This window comes from Lepidochelys kempii, chromosome 10, assembly GCF_965140285.1.
Source record: "Lepidochelys kempii isolate rLepKem1 chromosome 10, rLepKem1.hap1, whole genome shotgun sequence".
NCBI classification, from domain to species: Eukaryota; Metazoa; Chordata; order Testudines; family Cheloniidae; genus Lepidochelys; species Lepidochelys kempii.
This window is the reverse complement of record NC_136389.1, coordinates 33,578,737-33,600,991: the sequence shown is the minus strand read 5'-3', so window position 1 is coordinate 33,600,991 and position 22,255 is coordinate 33,578,737. Positions and strand designations below refer to the sequence as shown.

Genomic DNA, 22,255 nt, shown 5'->3' with positions numbered 1-22,255 from the left:
TCACTTTTGTTCCTCAAAGGAATAATTATCCATGTTGAGTTCAGCACTTAGTGGAATAATACTATCCTGCAAAATATATTATTAGGGCCAGCCACTTTGACAGAGTTTCTGGGACTCAACACATGTTTTCAACCTGGACGTATAATTTGATATCCAATTTAAAACACAGATGTGATTTAATGAGAAGCCTTCAGAGCATAATTGAGTATATGATGGTAATCTATAAATTCTCAAACTCAATGGCTTGAATAGGAGGAACTGAGTCCTTTACAAAGGTGAGCTGAAGGTGGAATTATGAAAAAGTAAAGCTGTACCTCAGAACTCCAGCTAATGAAAATTGTGACACATTATCTGTGTTAGAAGCTTTCTTGCTTATTGGAAGCAAGAACTTTTCTAGACTTGTAGTGCTGTTTGCTGAAATTCATACAAAGGTATCAGAGTTAATTGAAAAGACAGTTAATGTATGGCTCATTTTTATGTAAGTAGAAATTGTGTTCTCACCATTCAGATCATTGAATGCCTTTATTTAAATTGGTATCTATTTGTGGAAGGGCTCTAATGGGCAAGAAAAGGCTAACTTGTCATTCTTTCTGTTCATTGCAGTATACCATGTTTATGTGTTGTGCGATTCTCATCACCATTATCCAGTACTGTAACTTCTGCCAGCTGAGCTCCTGGATGAGATCATCATTGGCTACTATTGTAGGAGCAGTGCTTCTCATCTTGCTCTACATCTCTTTATGTCCAGACAGGTGAGCATTGCATGTTATCACTGTAGGCAAGGTATCATGAGCTGCATTTTGCCCCAGGATTAACTAGTTCAGCCCCGAAACAGGAAATGTTCATTCCTGTGGAGAGTGGTACAGACAGATGAGTTGGGTCTTGTTCTCTGTTGGTCAGATAGGGAGGTGCCAGTTTGAATGAAGCATATTTGCATATGGTTCTGTCCCTTTCTCTGGTCCCTGTAAGTGGGTTTTGCAGTTTGTTTCCTGCCTTGCTTCAAGAAGCCCCTAGTGTCTCTGGCTGATGGGCCATCTTGGCTTATATTTTCCTTGCCCTAGCCATTACTCAGAATGGAGAAAGAGTAAGAGAAATGGAAGAAAACAGTCAAAAAAATCAGACTCTGTCCTACTTTGGAAATCATGAGCCCTCCATCATGGGACTAGGTTGCATGTGTGCTCCACCACACTTATATAAGATTTGCTTGTGTTCACCGCCATCAGTTTCTGATGGGAGCCGGTCTGAATCCAGACAGTTTTGCCATGTTTCGGGCTGCCTCCAGGATTTCTCTATCATTGCCATCTTACAGATCCATCTGGGAGGAGATCTGCATGACTTCTAGGAAGATCAGTCTCAACTACTAGAATCCCTTTCCTTTAATCTGTTTGCAAGTGATCCATTATCAGCCAGCTCTTCTCAGTTTCCCTTCTCCCTCCTGATCAGAACTCTCTAATCTCTGAAGAAATTTCCAAGGCATGCTCTGGTTCCTTTTGTCCTCATCCCCTCTTGAATTCTGTCCAAGGATTTATTTTTGGCTTTGGGTGATGAGAGATCCCTGTATCTGACTCTGCAGCTTGTCCTTGAGGAATGGTGGATGGCCTCTCACTCTAGACCATTCTACCTCCCACTGGAGGCAAATATTTTACCTCCTTTTCAGAGACTTTCTGGACCACACAGTGCAGGAAGCAGATGGCAGGCAACATGCTGATCAAAGCAAATCCCCTCAAGAAGCATCTAAGGCATTCTCCACATCTCTGCTGAGGTTCTCAAATCTGGGTCTAGTAAACAAAAGAACATCTCCTTAACAGACCCTCTTTTGCTCAGAAGTGGACACCAGTGCCATAGGAGGAAAAGTCTGCCCCCTTTGGAAAGAACTCAGAACTGGAGTCAACCATCAAGACAGCATTAAGCAGTCATCTTCTCTTTCTCTCATTCTGCAAGTCACTGGTTGGAATGTGGATAATATGCTAAAATGTGGTTCCTTGGGTATAGTTTTATTATAGGACTTTTCAACAGTTTCTACCGAAAGCCCTCCAGCTAGCATGGGAGAATCTGGAAACATTTCTTCAAGTCCCAATAGCTAGTGGATGGATCAATCAAACACTCCTTCAAGATCTGCCCTTGGTATCATTACAACTGATGCCATTTTCTTGGATTTCAGCAGCTTATTTATCGTTTTTTGTCACTCCAGATGTGGTGGTTGAACTTCATTCCATTTCCTTTCACATCCTCTCCTGGAAAGTGGCTTTTAAGAAGCCATTACCTCAGTTCATTGTGTGGGGATGTGAGTGTCCCTTTCCTGTAGTTTGCCCTAACTGGTTTTTTATGAGGGAAAAGTAGTTCTTTGCTTCTGTCCCAGCTTCTTGGCTGAGTTGTAGCTTTTCTCATTAACAAGATCTCTCGTCCAAGTTTCTGACTTCACCACAAGGCGCAGATGAATTTCTTGTACTCTGGTGCAGCCTAGAAAGAAGTCACTCCATTACCTAGTCATCCTGTTCCAGGGTCCCAATAAAGGTCAAAAAGCCTCTAGTTTTACAGTCTCTGGATGGATCTGACTCTGCAGTACACCTATTCAGCGACAGACTTCTTGTGCTCTCCTTAGATTAGATTGATCAATTGTCTCCCATTCCTGGGCAGAAACAGGGCATATATCCATGGATAAACTGTGCCGTGGTGTTACCTGGGGCTTGGTACACACTTTCCTCAAGCACTGTCCCTTTGGCCCCTCCTCATTACCCAAGCGTTTAGTTTCTTCACAGCCTTACTGGAAACAATCCAGTTACTAATTTCTGGTTCCTTCTCATCTCACCTTTGATCTCATCTCACTCTTGTTCTTTCTTTAGTCCAACTATTGGTTTCTTCCCTCCCAGCAGGTGAGGGTGCTGCAACCCATCTATCTCTGCCAGTGGCACTCTCTCCACGAGAAAATCAAGTTTATTACCTGTTAACTTTTTTCTGTAGTACAGTGGCACTATTACAGACCCTTTAGCTTAAGGCCCACCTGGGCTTTGACTTTGGCTGAGAGGTTAATGTTAGGAACACAGGATAGGATAATCTAATTTGTTCATAACTCTAGATGTCATTGCACTGGAGAGTGTGCCTGCAAAAAGCAAAAGAAGTTTCTTAGCCAGGAGTGGAAAATGTTTCATTCTTATTGGCATTTCCTGGGTTATTGACTGGGTCAGGACATACCCCATTTGTCTATACCAGTGACATTTTGCCGCAGGAAAAAAATTAAAAAGTAAGAAACTGGATTTTATGTCTAATTCATTATCTGTAGACTTCTAGAGAAAATTCCAGGTGCAAATAGCTGGTCAGATTGTACCCAAGCACTGCAGAGTTATCAGGTGTGGGGAGGAAGGAAGGTACAGGAAACCTTCTCCTGCTCCCCCTTCATCTCAGCTGAGCACGTGGATTGCACAAGGCTCATGTTGCTAGCCATTCCAAAAGGCTGGGGTGACATCCACCCACATATCAGCCAACACATCCTCTTCAGGGGGTGGGGGGAGAGTGTCTGTGACAGATTCCCCTGGTGTGTTAGGGTGTGACCAGGAAACACCATGTCTCTGGGAGTTTCTGTTGGAATGGGTTGTCTCCAAGCTCCCTCCAGCACAGGCCTATGCCTACAAGGCACAATCAAGCCCAATTATAGTATATTTTGTCCTGTGTTTTGTAAAGCAGTGACCATTAATGAACAAAGTACAGTAACTGCAGAACATTTTGTCACTTTATTTTATAAAGAGAAATTCATATCCAAAATAATACACATCCCTATACAATCCTAGATCTAGCAAAATATGACTAGAAGCAACAGTGAAAAACAACATGAAGACTAAATCACAGCTGCCAAGAGTTTTCATTTGAAAACCTTAGTAATAGCTAGTTTTCTTGCAATATCTACAGTGTTAATCATGCTTTGTCACCACAGTATTGACAATTCTTCATACGCTATAGACAGACCCATTCTTTCACGTTTTTTTTTTAAAACAGTAACTTGCTGGTGGTAGTTGTTCTTGGCACATGTAACTGAGCACTGTGTGCCTTGCTGTTCTTTATATTAATTGCTGATAGAAGAGCCTGGAATGCAAGTAAATTCAAAGCCTCTTTGAGGAGTTCTTCGGTAATGGCATATTCATAAAGAGGCTGTTTCTCCTCTTTTGTCACTTTTTATGGAGTTGATCCAATAAGCCTGGGAACTAATTACCTTTCAGTGTTCTTAACACACTCCTCCATGTATCTCGGGTTGGAACTGATCTGAAAATGGTTTTTTCCAGCCATTGCCTTGACTACATTACCTCCAGTTACTCTTAGCCGGAGAAACTTGGATCATCATCTCTATGCTTCTGCCACTCCAAAGCAAAAGGTATTGCTAAGTCACATTCAAGAAAAGTTTGTCTGAAATTGAGGTGCAAAACAGATTATTGATCATAGTCCCTTACTTCAAATTAGTTCAGTTGAACTTTTTTGTTTGTATTCTCAGGTTGCTTTGTGTAATGGTCTTGTTTTCTTTCTAATGTTTTAATACCTTTATTTTTCAGCTCCATTGAAACTTCCCTCCTAGATTCAGTACAGAACTTTAGGTAAGCCTTAAATACAGTGCCCATCTCTACTATCTTATGGAAAACCTCTTGTTGCATTCCTTTTTTCAACATTATCTTTTACAAAAAGTTATGTAAACTAGATAAAGTATAGCTTTAAAATGTTTGTGTCAAAATGTGTTTTCAGTCAAATGTATGTAAAAAAACAAACTTAGGGCGCACAGTAGCATACAGGGATTAAATAATTTTGTCTGTGCTACGTGAGTACCCAGGAAAGCAAACTAACTATACAAATGCCATAGAAGGAAATCGACGAAGTTGATGCTGAAATGTGAAATGCTCCCTTATTTATATGGTTTTCTAGGAAATGGAGGGTTATTGTGGCAGATAAATTATAGAATTTGTTTTTCTAGTGGTAACCTTTTTTGTTTTGTTTTGTTTTAAAGTACTGTGCGCAGATTATGGGCCAGATTCTCTCCCTCTGTCCTGTCTGCTTTGTGTCACTCAGCAGTGCATAGGGGCTGGAATCTACGGGGGGGGGGGGTCCTTAGCTAGCTCCTACACCAACTGTCCCCAACTCCAGTTTAGAGGATTTGTTGGAGGCAGTGTAGAGCACAGCTGCGGTCTGCCAATTCATAGTTGGCAAGTGGCCCCATGGGCACCACAGCCAGCTGCTGTAATTTAGAGTAGCTCCAAACTCAACACAGTTGACAGCATAGCCCCATGTTTTTAAACAAAGCCTGTGTTATTAATGACCCCTTAGAAAGTGAAAATTTCAAAGATGCAGTTGACTTGTCTCTATTTCATTGTGGTCAACTCCCATGATTTTATCGCCAGTTGCTGAATAAAACAACTGCTTTCACTAAAGTTAGTAATTGTGGAAACATTTGTTCTGGGGTTGGGTTTTCTAAAAGTCTGACACTCTCTTTGATTTAACTAGTGACTATGTAAACATATTATCAAATAGCTCCAGGCAGAAGTGTGTTCTGAAAATCACTGCTCGTCCTTGGAGTATATATTATAGAAAAATTACATTTTTCAATTTCATAGAATCATAGAATATCAGGGTTAGAAAGGACCTCAGGAGGTCATCTAGTCCAACCCCCTGCTCAAAGCAGGACCAATCCCCAATTTTTGCCCCAGATCCCTAAATGGCCCCCTCAAGGATTGAACTCACAACCCTGGGTTTAGCAGGCCAATGCTCAAACCACTGAGCTATCTCTCCCCCCCTTCTGTCTCTACCTGAATGCAGTCATAATTTCAAAGAATGTAGGCATTTTTCTGAGGTCTGAGGATGGTAGTTGTGCTTTCCAATTCTAGTATAGGATTAATTTATTATGTCTCATATTGCAGGGATTTTTGAGCATTCTGAATTTGTTTGTCTGTGTGTGTAAGAGAGAAAGAGAGTGTCATTAAATATACCTTTCTTTTTAAACTGGAATTGTAACTGGGACAAGATACAAGCCAAGCTATAACAACAGACTATACATAATTTTAAAACAGAAAATATAAAGGTATTGTGACCAATGAAAAGTAATGTCATAATATTTTCCTCAGCTTGGGTCTTCCTTATTAGTTCATGGAATTAGCCAGGCACTTCTGTAGCTCAAAACTGCCCGTGACTTCCAGGTAACTATTCATGAGCACTAGAAGACCTAGCTGGCTGTTAATCATTAAAAAATAATTCTGATTTCTGTAATCAAGGGCAAGCATGACTTCATTTTAATGATTGGTCTTATACTTGCAATGGCCCTACAAATAACAAAGCTAATAGCCAGAGAAAATATCCTAGTATGAAAGTATTTTACTTTTGAAATTATAACATTTCACTTTTACTTGATAGATAAAGATATGAACAGATAATAATGCTGAGATTTTCAAAGGAGCCTAATGAAATTAGGCACCCAAACCCCAGTGGAATTCCACAGGAGATGGACACTGAACTCACTTGGGTTCCTTGATAAGTCCCAGCCTAAAGATGTAAATATTGACTGACACGGTGACCAAAATACATGTCACATCTAACACTTGTATGCTATACAATCTCATCAAAGTTCTTACCATGAGGAACTTGCAGTTCAATTTTTTTCCAAATGACCATTACTTTAGTGAAAAATGTAAGTGTGTGCGCGCTCGTGCATGTGTGTGTGTCTGTCTTAGACACATTATGCATGCTTGTGAACATATTTGCTGTCTCTATAACGTGTGTGACACTTTTAGCAGGTGATGCTTGGTTGGCTGTCATCTTAAATTTAAATATGAAAAACTACATAAATGCAATAGTAAGTTTGCAAAAGTGCAAATTCAGCTGTTCTGAGGACACACAACTGAATAGTGTCACTGAAAATCAGGATAGTTTTTAGGTGTGGTCTGTGGTAAAAATACAGAATTGTGAATTAATTCTATTACCATCTCTGCCACAGATCTGCTGTGCAATCTTACTTACATTTTCAGCTTTTTTATTTATTTTTTGTTTTGTTTTCTGTTTTCGTTCTAGCATTTTGTATTAATTAGGGCTTCCCCTCACTCCAGGTGATTGGAGGCTGATGAATCAATAAGAAGCTGAGATCCTGTCCTAGGAGAAGTTATTATTGTCTCCATTCTCACTTGACTGTCAGCACACAGGCTTTTCCTGTGTTCTGCTGGTGGATTTGTAACAAGTGTACCTGGAGGGGGACCTTTCCCCTTTTGCTTTGCTTGACCAAGAATTAAGATCTTTATTAAAGTGGTATCAAAACAGCTACCATCTGTGAAGTCTCAGCACATAAGCTCTTCTAAGATTTGGTCAACACATAGCTTTTTTGCACCCGTGTAGCTAAATCAGTGCATTAGATTTGTCTCATTGCTTTCCAATTGAAGGCACACCATTTCTTCTTGTGCCCCATGCAATCAAAACAAGATGCTGTTAAACAAATGTGTCCTCCCACTAAGAGTCAATGCACTCATTACTCTCCCTGCCTCAAAGCAGGTAGAGTGTATTTTTTTCTCCACTGTTCATAGTTCCCAAATGGAATGATGGATAGGCCTTTTGAGATAGAGACTCAAATCTGCCTTGTGGTTTAGAAAAAACTCATGCCCCTGTTTTTCTTTCCCCACCTTTACACTCCAAATTTTTTTCTAAATGGAGTTCCTATGTTCTGTAGTTGCATCAGGGTATAAAATAGAGTGTTCATGCCATCTCTGTCCATCACCCCAGGATGCTTAACATCTCATATGTGTAGCAGCATCCCGTTTACAATATCTCAGATTCTACATGATTCATCAAAAATTCCAATGCTCAGCTCTGTTGGTGTCTTTTTCTCATTGTTCAGCCCTTGTATTCTCTCCAAAGACCTAGTTGTTACGCATCTGCTTTATATATAGAACAATACAATTTGAAACCCAGATTTCTAGCTCCTAGGGCAAGTGTCTTTCCAAGAACCTCTACTGTAAGGAGAAAGCCATTATGTTACACAGTTTAGGATTTGTGATCAATCAAAGGAAAGCTTCCTGACTCCATCTAAAGAATTTTCACAAGTGCTGTATTCAGTACCCAGAGTGGATGAAAATTCCAACTAACTTCTCAGGCTTTTGTGCCTGCAAGTATTTAAACTATTTGGTTAAAAGAACAGAATCAGCTTGAGTTTTTTAAATTGACCAATTTTTAAAATTCCATTTTCTATTACTACAACCCTTTAAACAGTAAACAGCTTAAATAGCCCTGAATTTTTTTTGTATAAGCTCCTTTAAAAAAATTTGTAAGGCTTTGGTGGGGATTTTCTGTTTCTCAGTTGTTGTTTATAAAGGTCATTTCATTTAATGAATTTTGCTCTTGCTAATTACCCAATCATATTGTATTGTCAAATACACAAACTAAACAAACGAAAAAAAAGAAATATTGTTCCATTAGCTTCTTGCCGCTATAGTTATGCTAGATCAAAGGTGTTAGTTGTAACCATAGTAGGTGCAACATTTTCAGAGATTTAATTTTCAAGATGAGGGCATCACTTCAGGAATTTCCTCCTTCAGGTTAGTTCTGTGGGTTTTTGGCATAGCTGATTCTCACTGTAGTCATAGTGGGATCAAAAAATTTGTGATCTGGGAGAGATCTTGTATCCGCTCATTTGAGATACGCAGCTCCCTGCCTTGTGGATGAATTCAGTCATCTTAAGGGAATTCTCTTTTCAGATCATGAGTGAATTGTTGTCATTACAAAAGCGAGGCGAGTATTTAGGGACACCCATATTGGAAACCAAGCTCAACCAAGTAGTTGAGAAAATGGTTGGGGACTAACAGATACCCACTTGTCAGCAAGGTAGAAATGAGAGCAGTAAAGTTCTCTCTTAAAAGTCAGATCGTGCTCTCTACCAGTCTTGGTAGAGATTTCCATCACCCCTTTTCAGGAGGGTAAGTGTTTTCAGGGAGCCACTCGGTATGATGCCTCTGCTCAAGAAACCATCTGTGGACTTGGATAAACTTGCCAACTACCCACTTGTATTGAATCTCTGGCATTGAATAAACTTACTGAAAAACTTGTGATGAAGTGACTCTGTTGGTAATCCCCAGTCAGTCTGAGTTCGGGCCTGGTTTCAGAAAACACACTGGCATTATGTGGATCAGTCATCTTCTCAAAGTGATTTGGGCTATACCCTGACACCACCCAGAAAATTACAGTTGTACAGAATGCAGCCACTTGCTTGTTCAGGAATGTTTCATAGAGGAAGCATATTATACCGGTGCTCCATAATCTGTAGAGGCTGCCAGTGAATTTGTGAATATTGCTCTTGATCTGTACACACCCTAAAAGGTTGATATTGTGGCTAGTTGAGAAAATTGCCTGTATCCCCATAATAAGCTTCAGTGGTCGTAATCTGCAGAGATGCTCAAGCGAGGACCCCATCCTCCCCCGTTTCATAGTAAAGTGGCAGATGGTTCTCCATAAAGTTCCTCAGCTCTGGAGTTCTCTTCCTCCCTGTGTCCTACAGAGCCTAAATGTATTGATCTTCAAGAAACCTTGCAAGACTCATCTGTTTTCTCAGGTCTTTGGAGAAGGGGCAGGTTGAGGGATATAGATGGGCTGAGGCAGCAGTTTGTGTTCTGTTATTGGTAGTTAATTTTTTTTTCCAGGCTTGATTTCTGAATCAGGGATGCAAGAAGTCATTATAAATACAAAGATGTTGTGACAAAGTTCCTCCTCTACCTTGGTGGGTCTTGCACTTATTGGCGGATTTGCTCACCTCGGAGATTCACGGCAGCCCTCAGTTTGGCTGTTTTCATGAACCTCCAGTCCAGGTCAATTTCTGATGAGGAGTTGGGAGGTTTGGGGGGAACCCGGGCCCGCTCTCTACTCCGGGTTCCAGCCCAGGGCCCTGTGGAATGCAGCTGTCTAGAGTGCCTCCTGGAACAGCTGTGCGACAACAACTCCTCCCTGGGCTACTTCCCCATGGCCTCCTCCCAACACCTTCTTTATTCTCACCATAGGACCTTCCGCATGTGTCTGATAATGTTTGTACTCCTTAGTCCTCCAACAGTACATGTTCTCACTCTCAGCTCCTAGTGCCTCTTGCTCCCAGCTCCTCACACGTGCACCACAAACTGAAGTGAGCTCCTTTTTAAACCCAGGTGCCCTGATTAGCCTGCCTTAATTGATTCTAGCAGCTTCTTGATTGGCTGCAGGTGTTCTAATGAGCCTGTCTGTCTTAATTGTTTCCAGAAGGTTCCAGATTGTTCTGGAACCTTCCCTGTTACCTTACCCAGGGAAAAGGGACCTACTTAACCTGGAGCTAATGTATCTGCCTTCTATCACTCTCCTGTAGCCATCTGGCCCAACCCTGTCACAATATATATTTATGATTTTAATAAGTCATATTATAAATATATATGGAAAGACAATATACTCCTCAATAAGAACTTTAAAATTGTCTAACGTGGGCAGTATGTAGGCCAGCAACTCAACGGGGTCCATTTAATTTAGATCTAGTTAAATTTAGCATGCGAGAGTTCTACAGCATGGGCATATTTAATAGCAAATAAAGTTAGAATTTTATAACTACAGTTTGATTTTATTGAGGCATTTTTAACAAGTCAGATTTAGAGATTAAGAAGTAATGAATCTGTATTTTAAAATGCCCATCTTTATTTTTCTTTTCCCCTGCCCTGCCCCAGCTCTAGGAAGAATCCATGCAACAGTTCAGTGCTAAATGATATAAAGAAACCAGCAGACCGGATTGGCCAAGAAGTGATACTGGTTTTCTTTCTCCTACTCCTTTTGGTTTGGTTTCTGAATCGGGAATTTGAAGTCAGTTACCGCCTCCACTACAATGGAGATGTAGAGGCTGATCTTCACCGCACCAAAATTCAGAGCATGAGGGATCAAGCTGACTGGTTGCTGAGGAATATTATTCCATATCATGTGGCAGAGCAGTTGAAGGTTTCCCAGAGCTACTCCAAAAACCATGATAGTGGTGGAGTGATCTTTGCTAGCATTGTGAACTTCAGTGAGTTCTATGAAGAGAATTATGAGGGGGGCAAGGAATGCTATCGAGTCCTAAATGAATTGATTGGGGACTTTGATGAGTTGCTAAGCAAACCACATTACAGCAGCATTGAGAAAATCAAAACAATTGGGGCAACCTACATGGCTGCCTCTGGACTGAACACCGCACAATGTCAGGACAACAACCATCCACATGGACATTTGCAAACCCTTTTTGAATTTGCCAAAGAAATGATGCGAGTGGTGGATGACTTCAACAACAATATGCTGTGGTTTAATTTTAAACTACGCGTTGGCTTTAACCATGGCCCTCTCACTGCTGGGGTCATAGGCACCACCAAGTTATTGTATGACATTTGGGGTGATACCGTGAACATTGCTAGCAGGATGGACACTACTGGAGTGGAGTGCCGGATACAGGTGAGTGAGGAGAGCTACCGTATCCTAAATAAGATGGGATATGACTTTGATTATAGGGGGACAGTCAACGTGAAGGGGAAAGGTCAGATGAAAACCTACCTTTACCCAAAATGCATGGACAATGGGGTTGTGCCGCATCACCAGTTATCTATATCTCCAGACATCCGGGTTCAAGTGGATGGCAGCATTGGGCGGTCTCCTACTGATGAGATTGCCAATCTGGTGCCTTCTGTACAGAATTCGGACAAGACATCCCAGGGCTCAGATAACAACTTAGAACCCAAGGATATGCTTCCATACTACAAGAAGCTCCAAAAAGAGTCAGTGAAAGCAGAAGACAGGTGCAGGTTTGGCAAAGCTGTAAAGAATGATTGTGAGGAAGCAGAAACGGAGGAGGTCAATGAACTGACAAAGTTAAATATCTCTAAGAGCGTATGATGCAGTGACAGAGAGCTGCATGATGTGCTCTGTCCATAGAAACACAAAGACATTTGCAATTGTCTGCTTTCTTTTTGAAGAAAAACCTTCTCAACACCTGGGTTGTTTGTTTTCATGTTAGCACCTGATGCTGTGTGGATCACAGTTATTCAGGGCTCATTTTCATCTGTCTCTCTCCTCCATGCCCTTTAGCCCTCTCCAAAACTCCCCAGCTCCCTGTGTAACCCTCTTTCAGCTGAGTGGAGCATATTAAGTGCCTTCAGATATACTCCATTGGACTCCCTGTCTAGGTACAAAGGCCCCACATAAAATCATAGCTTTGGGTATCTATTAATTTTAAAAGAAAAGCTGTGGTCATGATATCATTTTTATTGTTGTTTCTCACAAACACTTTTTTTTTTTGGCTAATGCAACTCCTTGGGTTTTATATATATATATATACGTGTGTGTGTGTGTATAATATATTACTGTTATCAGACCTTCTGTATGTAAACACACAGACAGATGTGCGTGTATCTACCATATGAGACTGATATAAAAAGTGCCAGTAATGTACCACTAGGGAATGTCATGGAGATGATGTAACACAATTTTGCTTTTGTGTTGGGCTGGAGAAGGAGCTGAGTTCTACAGTGGCTCAGCAGTTAGATGGAGCAGGCAGCACAGCTGTTGTAGTTTCATCCTCCTTTGACAGTGTTTTGATCAGACATTTGCCATTGTATGCTTTGGATGCACTGCTTTCCTTACATCCAATGAGTTATTGATATGTGGGGATAGATTTCACCAACTCTCAGGATAGGGTTCCAAAAACAAACCAGTAACCATTAAAGTTTTTACAATCCAGGTCTCAGGTTTTTAAAAAGCAGTTTTCCTTTTACCCCCACCCCAAGGGATTTGTGAAGTTTTGAGTGGAATTGATGCCCCTAAAACTGCTCTGATTTAAGAGAGGAGCAGTTAAATAAATGTTTTGGGGTTATATTGATTTATTATTATTTTAAATATCATGTTTGTGGAGGGTGTTAGGATTCATAGGGGTGGTAATTGGTGTCACTAAAATTAATAAGATGCCCATTAGTGCTTCATCCTCTTCAAACTGCCAAGCACTGTGAGGACATTATCTAGGCAATACTTGTGTCAAAGTTGGTGATACCGCCAAAGCCACCAAAATGCAGATTGAGTCTGAAAATCCCAGTTTCCCTCCCATACTGAATTAATGGTGCTGAACAACGTTCTTCAGGCTTTACCCCTAGGCTGTGATTTTGCAGCACAGATTAGAATGACATGCTTCCCGTGTGCCATTTAAAGCAGAAATAGGAAGGTCCTTTGCCATGAGCTGAGAAGCACAACATTTCGGGCCTGAACCTACAGTTGACTGTGTGGGCAGACCCCTGTGCCTGCAGAGAGGCTCACTGAAGTCAATGGGACTCTGCACAGGTGCCGGGGTCCGTTTGCATAGAGGCAGTTGCAGGATCAGGGCTTCAGACAACAAACACCTCCTCTAATTTCAATTCCTGGAGAAGATTCTGACTAGTTCTCCCTTTGCATTCTTCCATAATTTTAACCCCTTTTTCACTCAGTTTTTGACCGAGTGGGTGACCCACTTTGGATAATATTAAATATTGCAAGGTTCCAATTTAAACAAATATTTCTTGTACCAACAAAATGACTATAATATTTCCACCCAAAATAAATTCATCTGCCAAGGGAAATCGGGTGATTGTGGGGAAATGTAATGCTGTTTTGTCTGCACAGTCATATTTTTTTAGTTATTTCTTTCCATCTTCAGTCCAAAAAAGATAACTTAAAAGTGAAAGCAGAATATAGTCACACTTATTGCTTTAAGAACAGCCATAGTGGGTCAGACCAAAGGTCCATCTAGCCCAGTATTCCGTCTTCCAACAGTGGCCAATGCCAGGTTCCCCAGAGGGAATGAACAGAGCAGGCAATCAAGTGATCCATCCCCCTTCTTATGTTCGTATGTCCTGTGTTGTTTACATGCCTTCTAGCATTAAAATATGTGTCCTGAGGTGGTTAACCCTTTTTTTCCCCTCACTTACTCTCTCTGATTTGATGGCCCCCTACAATGCCCAGTGATAAAGTGGCATTTCTCTGCAGTTGAGTTTTTTCAGTGTTAGCCGCGATCCATCAAAATATGCCCACATCTTTTCTCTGACTTTTAATACTGTACAATTGTTATACTCACCACAATAACCCTTCACCTGTAAGAGGTTCGCACATTGCAACTAAAAGTGAAAAAACGGCATAATCTAGGGATTCCAAGCCAATTTCTTTTGAACAGGAGCCAGGATTGAGAAAACCTTACCTCTAATTATTGCAATAATGCACCATTCAGTACAAAGACAGTCCTTTAGCCTACAAAATTAATAAAGCCATCATGGCTGTTCATGGTCTGTTACTACATGAGTATTGTTAGTCTCTTAGTAGTATCTCATTAGAGTACTGAAAAGGGTACCAAATTTAGAAGTATCATGGCCTCTTTTCTGATCTCACTAAGGAAATAAAATGGCTGAGGTCAGAAACATTTCTGGGCTCTGAATTCAAGGGCTGCTGTTTGTTCTTGCAGTGGAGTTGTTCTGTATAGTATTAACACCTTTGTGAGTTGAGTGCAGCCAACATTACATGCATTCAAATTAGATCTGGGTAAATAGTAGCTAATAGTTAAGTCATGAATTGTATCGCTGTTTGCTTATTGCCACCAGAACAATAACCACATTTAACAGCTTCACTTTGACCAGGTGTCGTGGTCCTTACCACAAAGGTCTTGAATCTCTTCTTTAGGGATTCAGAAACAAAGCTATGAATACCCACCCCACAAAACATATGGGGGAGCTTTTCAAAGGCGCAAGGGGCAATGAGACACCCAACTCCCACTGAAAGGCAATGGGAGTTGGACCCCAAACTCCCTTTTGTGCCTTTGAAACGCAGTCCCAATACTTGCAAAAAGTAATGAGTCTGTGGTGGTTTTTAATGGTATAATGCTCTCTACTGCATCTCTCTTAGTGTATCAGAGAGTCCAAAGACAGGCCATGTCATACATTTGCATGCCAGTATCAGAGTTTATTTTATAAAATGCCTTTTGTGCTTGTTCTGTTGCTTTCTGCATAATAATTTTAAAGAAACACAAACTTTATAAAAGTAGCATGATTAGCCCTATCCCCTGAAAAGTAGTCTACCAAAAATTGATGCTTTGTTTGCTTGCTCTTTTCTTTTCTTGTATTTTTAGAATTTCTTAATGCTGATCATTTCAAGATCACCCACAGTTTAAAAAAATGTAGTTGTTAAATGCTTTTCAAGCCCAGGAGTTCTGCTCCTGTTACCGCTCACCCATGTGAGTGATTTTAGGGTTTAGAACGGTGAGGAAGATACTGAGTATTTTCTGCAACATTTCCTTAATCTGCTGCTGACACACAATTGATTATTTTTCCCCACTACTCCTTTAAAATTGAACAGATTGACTTCTCATAAATAAGTAAATAACATTCCAGTGTGTTTGTTTTAATTACTGCAGATTTTTAAGATAAGTACAAATTTGTTATTATCGAGGATTTAAGGTTTTTTAAGAGTGGGGTTAGAGGAAGGCTGTTGGGTTTTGTTTGTTTGTTTAACAATCAGAATGTAATACTTGCTCTGAGCAGGGTAGATAGTGGTAAGAATGCTAGCTACCAGTCAGCAATTCCTATTATTCACTAAAATTCACTATTATTCACTAAAATTGTTAGTGGAGAGACCACTTTGGCATGTAGTAGGGCTATGAAATGTCATAAGAGGTGAAGGATGATGGAGTCTCAAAAAAAGGCTAAGTAGCCAAACCTTTCACTACCACTTTACTTAGCACTAGTTGTTTGTGAACATTGGCAGGGATAAACAGAAAAATTCTTTTCTGAATCTGGGTATTGAAACAATTGACAGTTTGAATATGGAGCTAAAGGACATGGTTTTTCAAAGGATATGGAGGTTCAATGAGTAAAGATAAAAGGAATTAACAAAAACAAAGGACTCGCAAGCTTTTATCTGAGGAAGTACTGTATCTTGATTAGAGAAACTATCTTTGAGGTTGTCTGTAAACTCTAGTATTTTAAAATTGCTTAATTCTCCTGTTTCTGTAACTTTCTCTGATATTGCAATTTAGAATGATTTATAAAATGTTGGGTTTCTAGTGAATGTCACATGATGTTCATATGTAAAAATATTGAAAGCAAATAATTGTTCTTAACCAGCTGATACCTTATTTTGCAAAGCATGTCCAAATACCAGCATTGAACAATTATTAGTATGAAGTTGATTGTAATCTCATCAACTTTCTCGCTGTCTAGATTTTTTTGCCTGATTTCAAGATTATTTGTTTCCCCTCTCCTTTGTGTTGCACTCTTCTGTATTGTGCATGATGAGATATGTCGAGGGGTGGTTTTCCCCCATCATTGGATTAGATCTTCTGTTTTAACAGCAGTATTTGAATTTCTTTGGTGCCAAATCATGGTTTCATGTCAAAGAACTTTCTCCACGCTGTAAGACTTCCTTCACTACGGTTTGTCTCTGGCTGTATTCTCCAATTTAATGGAGTTTGGATATTTGCTTTGTTCTTTCGTAGTGGTCCATTTGTCCACTCACAACTTTACTACTGTGTACTGTTGGTTTTCTGTCCTTTCTCTTCCTTTTCTTATTGTAAACTGGTTTATTTTAAGTTATAGACGAGAAACACATCAGGACAGTTAAATTGACAGCAATTTATGAAGAGTAAATCTGCCATCACAACAGAAAAACACAAGACTACGCCATTAAGTCATAGCAGGCTTACATAATAGGAGGAAGTGAAACATAAAATCAAATGAAACTGCTAGCACCATTGAAATCCATTGAAGCAGAGTTCAAATGGGCCCATATTAACAAAAGTTTTCTCAAGGAGTCTGGTAGGCAGATCTACAAAGCAAAGCACATCCACAGAAAAGGCATACTTTATGTATTCATATGGATTAAAATTATGTTATGGGGATAGTTTTCCAACCTCCTTTCTAAACAATAAAGTGACTAATGCTGCTTCAGTTTACCATCTGTAGTAGAAAATATAATAAAGCATCAGAAACATATGTCCACTTTCTATAGGTTCTTAAACAGCTGCTTCTGGAGAGCTGGCTGGCAATACGTTGATGGTTCCTTATTTCCAGCAACTAAATTGCATTAAAAGACTGCTAAAAATACATTAAATACTCCTTAATGTCACCTTCCCACATAAGCAACTGCTGTAGATGCTGCAGGGATTTTGTGAGATTGTGAATGGAAGTGGAACATTTGTGAACAGGAGGGGAAGTAAGTGGCCCACATGGTGAAAGATGTGAGAATCCCAGTGCTACAGCATAACAATAGAGTAAAATAGCACTGCTGTCCTGTTACAAATGCATCCAGGAAAACAAACACAAACTGGGCCTCCGAACATTTTGGAAACTGGGCTAAATATAGCTGTGACCGCCAAAATGTGCAGAATATTTGTGCAGGGAACAGTGCATTCTACTCCAGAAACAAAATTTTCCAACTTCCTTCATTGTAGTTCTCTATCTAGGTTGTAGTGGAACTATTTTTGTTTTTCCAGGGACAGTGTCCCAATGACTGTGTTACAATAAATCTGAATTCTAATGCACTATTAATATAAATACACACATAGGCCAATGGCTCCAAAGTTTTGTCTGCTCTGATCAATTTTAAAATTAAAAACGATCAGTTATAAAAACTGTTTTAGGAAAACAATCATTCATCCAAAACAAATCCCTACCGGCATATTTTAGCTTATGCCTTTAGTTTTATTTAGTGGCCAATTTATGGAAAGTGTCTCAGCTGTACAATCATGGAGAAGGTTCCTAAGGTTATTAGACTAATGTGTAGTAAGGTAAAGAAAACTTGAGAGAGGGGAGAACTAGCCTTGCATTCACAAAATGGAACAACTAGAGTGGGGATGTGCTAAAAAACTCCCCTCATCATGTATGCAAACAGAGCACAGTGTAATATCTATACCAGAGGTGGGTAAACTATGGCCTGCGGGACCGTCCTGCCAAGCCCCTGAGCTCCTGACCAGGGAGGCTAGCCCCCAACCCCTCCCCTATTGCCCCCCCTACCCAGCAGCCTCAGCATGCCGCACCGCCAGCTCTCTGGCTCTCCGCTCCTGTTGGGCAGCATAGCTGGCTCCAGCCAGGCAGCAGGCCTGCGAGCTCCTGCTGCTCTGAGCAGCATGGTAAGGGGGCAGGGAGCGAGGGGGTTGGATAAGGGGCAGGGGTCCTGGGGGCAGTCAGGGAGCAGGGGACAGCTGCATAGGCATGGGAGTCCCGGGGGACTGTCGGGGGCAGAGGTATGAATAGGGTTTGGAGCGGTGGGGTTGGATAGGGGGTGGAGTTCCAGGGGGTGGTTAGGGGTGGGGGTGTGGATAGGGGTCGGGTCAGTCAGGGGACAGGGAGCCAGGGGGGCGGGGGGTTGGATAAGGCGGGCGGTGCCGGGGGGTGGTTAGGAGTGGGGGTGTGGATAGGGGTTCAGTCAGACAGGGACAGGGGGAGGTTGGGTGGGGCGGAGGTTCTGGGGTGGGGTGTCAGGGTAAAGAGAACAGGGAAGTGGATAGGGGACAGGGAGCAGGGGGAGTTGGATAGGGGGTGGGGTCCCGGGGGGCGGGGGTTCTGGGAGGGGGCAGTCAGGGGACAAGGAGCAGGGGGAGTTGGATGGGTCAGGGGTTCTGAAGGGGGCAGGAAGTGGGAGGGGGCAGACAGGGGACAGGGGCCAGGCTGTTTGGGGAGGCACAGCTTCCCTACCCGGCCCTCCATACAGTTTCACAATGCCAAGGTGGCCCTTGGGCCAAAAAGTTTGCCCACCCCTGATCTATACAAATAGAATACATAATCTAAATCAACAGGTATGGAATAAGGTCTAGTAGATGTGCCACATTAACAGATTGACCAAATCTGAAAATTTGCCGTACCTGAGAAATCAGCCACCTAACTACTCAGAGCTATCATGCTAAAGTTCTTTCAAATGTTATGCCACCCTTGAAAGAAATGGAATTCCTGTCAGTCTAGAGGTGAAACGTAGTATAAATACACACTACAACACCAGACACCAAGCTCAACAAAACTACTGGGAAATAGAGAAGGGAAATATAAAATTGGATGTCAGGTTGTTTAAAAGGCTGATCCTTGTTTACAAGGTTTTTTGTCTTTGCTTGTGTGAAGGAACAGGGAACTTGAAGGCAGATATGAAATCAGGGGCCTGATTCTTTACTACTGCTTCACACCACTCTGACGGGGTAAAGGGACATTAAACTGAGTATAAATGTAATATATTTACAACCCCCTTTCAGTCTTAATGAGAATCAGGCCTCAGAAGTTTGATTTCTTTGTTTTTACTAGTGTTGCTTAAAGGAGAACACTACTGAAATTTTAAAAAGAAAAGGAGTACTTGTGGCACCTTAGAGACTAACCAATTTATTTGAGCATGAGCTTTTGTGAGCTACAGCTCACTTCATCGGATGCATGCCGTGGAAACTGCAGCAGACTTTATTTATACACAGAGAATATGAAAAAATACCTCCTTTTTTCATATTCTCTGTGTATAAATAAAGTCTGCTGCAGTTTCCACGGCATGCATCCGATGAAGTGAGCTGTAGCTCACGAAAGCTCATGCTCAAATAAATTGGTTAGTCTCTAAGGTGCCACAAGTACTCCTTTTCTTTTTGCGAATACAGACTAACACGGCTGTTACTCTGAAACCTGAAATTCTAAAGAGACTCAAACAAAACCTGCAATGTGTATATATGGGTTTTTTAACAGCTGTTCCATGTAGAATGGTGGTGAGGGAAAGGGTTTCAAGATGGTAATACTTTCCTATCTTCAGAGGAAAAAGGATTAAGCTCTGGAAGAAAAAAACATGAAATGAAAGTGTTAGGTAATTTTTTTAGAGTCTTTACCCAGTGGATTAAATCTCTCATATATTATTTCCTTATTGCACAGATGGTTACTAAGTACTTCACTACTTAGATGGTTTGCACACAAATACTAGCTACTTATTATTTGCTGAGGAGAGAGATCTCTGGTTTGAGTTGCTCACTTTGAGCAGAATGGATTAGGGGTTTGTGGGGCCCTGGGCCAGAGCAAGTGGGGGCCCCACCCCACCCCTTCCGCCCACAGTACCCCTCCCCCCACGCTTCTGCTGGGGAAGGGGGTTGGGATGCGGGGGCTTCCCCTGCTCCCCAGCAGGAATGCTGAGTGGAGTGGGTCGGGGCACCGGGGCCCCCCAATTGGCCGGGGACCTGGGCATGGGCCCCGTTGGCCCAGTGGCTAATCTGCCACTGCTTTGAGAAAGAAAGGTATTCTGAAAAATTGATTGTAAAAGATATTTAAGGCTTTGTCCCTGGGTCTTAGTTACATCAGTTAAACATTTCATGTTTGACTAATACAATGGTATTGTCCAAAACCCAGTGAAGTCAACAGGAAATTTTTCTGTTGATTTCAGTGGACTTTGGTTCTAGACCTAGAGGAGGGAAAGAAACAAAGGCAATGCATTTTAAAGCCAACCATTCCATATGCAACACATTTAACTGCCTTTGACAACAGGCAGCTTTACACATAGAGCTCCTAGTTACACATCCATGTAAGGAGAGTTGGTCATTTGAGTTTTGCAATTACTGAAAATGCCTTAAGACTGCTTTCTCTTTGCAACTTAGCCTTCAGCCATCTTTCTGTGTGTTTTATTTTGTTCTTTCTTTGTTTTTTTGTTTTGCTATAACACTTATTCTAATCCTGTAGAAATGGTAGCATTCAACAAACCTTAACAACTGCAAATAAGGTATTGGCATTGGAAGGGTTATTTTAAATTTTAGCTTTTGGTTATGTATTCTAAGTGGTTTATATTGAGTGTATGGCTACCATGGGCAAATAGGATGATCTAGTCTAACCCATTAAAAGCACTGAGACTGTCTAAAGACCCTTCACTTTTCTCTCATAGTACTTATTTGTAACAAAGATACTGGAGAAATAATTTGCACTTTGGAGGCAGGTTTGAATCTATAATTGTCAAAAGATAAGCTCTAGGAAGAAAAACAAAATGTGCTACAGTGAAAAACAGTTGTCTGACTGAATGTGTCCCTATGCACATGGGGTGAAATTCTGACCCCATTCACCCAGGGTTTTCTCACTGTATAAAAAATTCCATCTTGTCATCACCTAGTGAAAATAGGCAGACTCCAAAAGTGGTGGCCTCTTCTACACCATTGCCCAAAGCAATGCCTTCCGCAGCACCCAGCACCACTGCATTCTTTTTAAGAGCCCTACCAGTGTCAAACATTTGTTCTCTCAACATCCACTAATTCAGCAGTTCACAGCTGCTGGAGGAAACTTCACCCAAACTTTACTTCCTGAATTGCAGTGTTCTAAAGCCATGGTTCTGTATATGCAAAGCCAGGGGCTCTAGTAACACCCTCTGAGATTACAGCTTTAAACTGCGGCAGTAATAAATAGAAATATAAGTAATAATTAAAAAGCCAAGAGCCTTAAGTCCTAACTACTATTTAAAGACAAAGCACAGTTGCAAATTCATTATGAATACTGCGTAGAATTTGCATGATAAATGGAGGGTGTCTCTTGTTGATCAGGTAATAATAACCATATCCTATTCTGATAAGCACGTGTCCAAAATTACTGAGTTAACAGGGAACACCCAGAAGTTAACAACACACTGAAATGTGCTCTTCCCCACTGCTGCACCTCTCAGGAAGGGTATTTTCCACACTCCAATAGCAAATGTGATTTGTTTTATATTGGATTTATTTTAAAAGCTTCCTCTGTCCTGGCAAAGGTTATTTTTTACATTCAGCATAAAAAGCTGCAAAAATTGGTGTGGGGGGAGTGGACTCTTCCATGCTCCCTGCCCCTGGTCAGTGCTGCTGAGCTGAAGCTAAAGGGGGAGGGGTAGCTTTTAAAGAAAATATAAACTGAAAGACAAATGACTTGGGAGAGGATTTAGCATTCCTCTAGAGCAAGGAGGACAAGGGGCAGGGGCTAGGAGGACTAGGGGCACACAGGTAGCAGGGTGGGGAAGGCATGATTAGTTGAGGTGTTGTAGTCACCTGTATATGGAGTTCTGAGAGCAGTAGCCAAGCAGAGCAACGATTTGTATGCCATACAGTTAGTTATTATGCCAATTGGACACACACATCCCAGCCAATAAGAGTGCAGAGAGCTATAGAGAGAAATAATTGGACAGTTGTGGGTCAGTAATTGTACTGCTTCTGTGCACTGCAGTTGACGGAGACAATTCTGCTTCAGCATAACTATTGTTCATTGAGTTTGTAAAAATGTCTTTTCCCTCTGCATTTTTCTTTAAATTGTTCATGTGA

At 41.1% G+C, this 22,255-nt stretch overlaps 1 protein-coding gene across 2 annotated transcripts in view; it reads left to right on the top strand.

Annotated features, from left to right (window-relative positions):
• ADCY9 (adenylate cyclase 9) overlaps positions 1-18,140 on the top strand; it is a 196,374-nt gene extending 178,234 nt beyond the window's left edge. The window contains exons 8-10 of one of the 2 annotated variants that reach the window (XM_073362783.1): positions 604-752; positions 4,539-4,580; positions 10,683-18,140. In XM_073362783.1, coding sequence (XP_073218884.1) covers positions 604-752; positions 4,539-4,580; positions 10,683-11,871 — 1,380 coding nt within the window. In that variant the 3' untranslated portion in view covers positions 11,872-18,140. The remainder of the gene's footprint in view (positions 1-603; positions 753-4,538; positions 4,581-10,682) is intronic. The other variant, XM_073362784.2, reaches the window with a different exon arrangement.
• Positions 18,141-22,255: the final 4,115 nt, after the last annotated feature.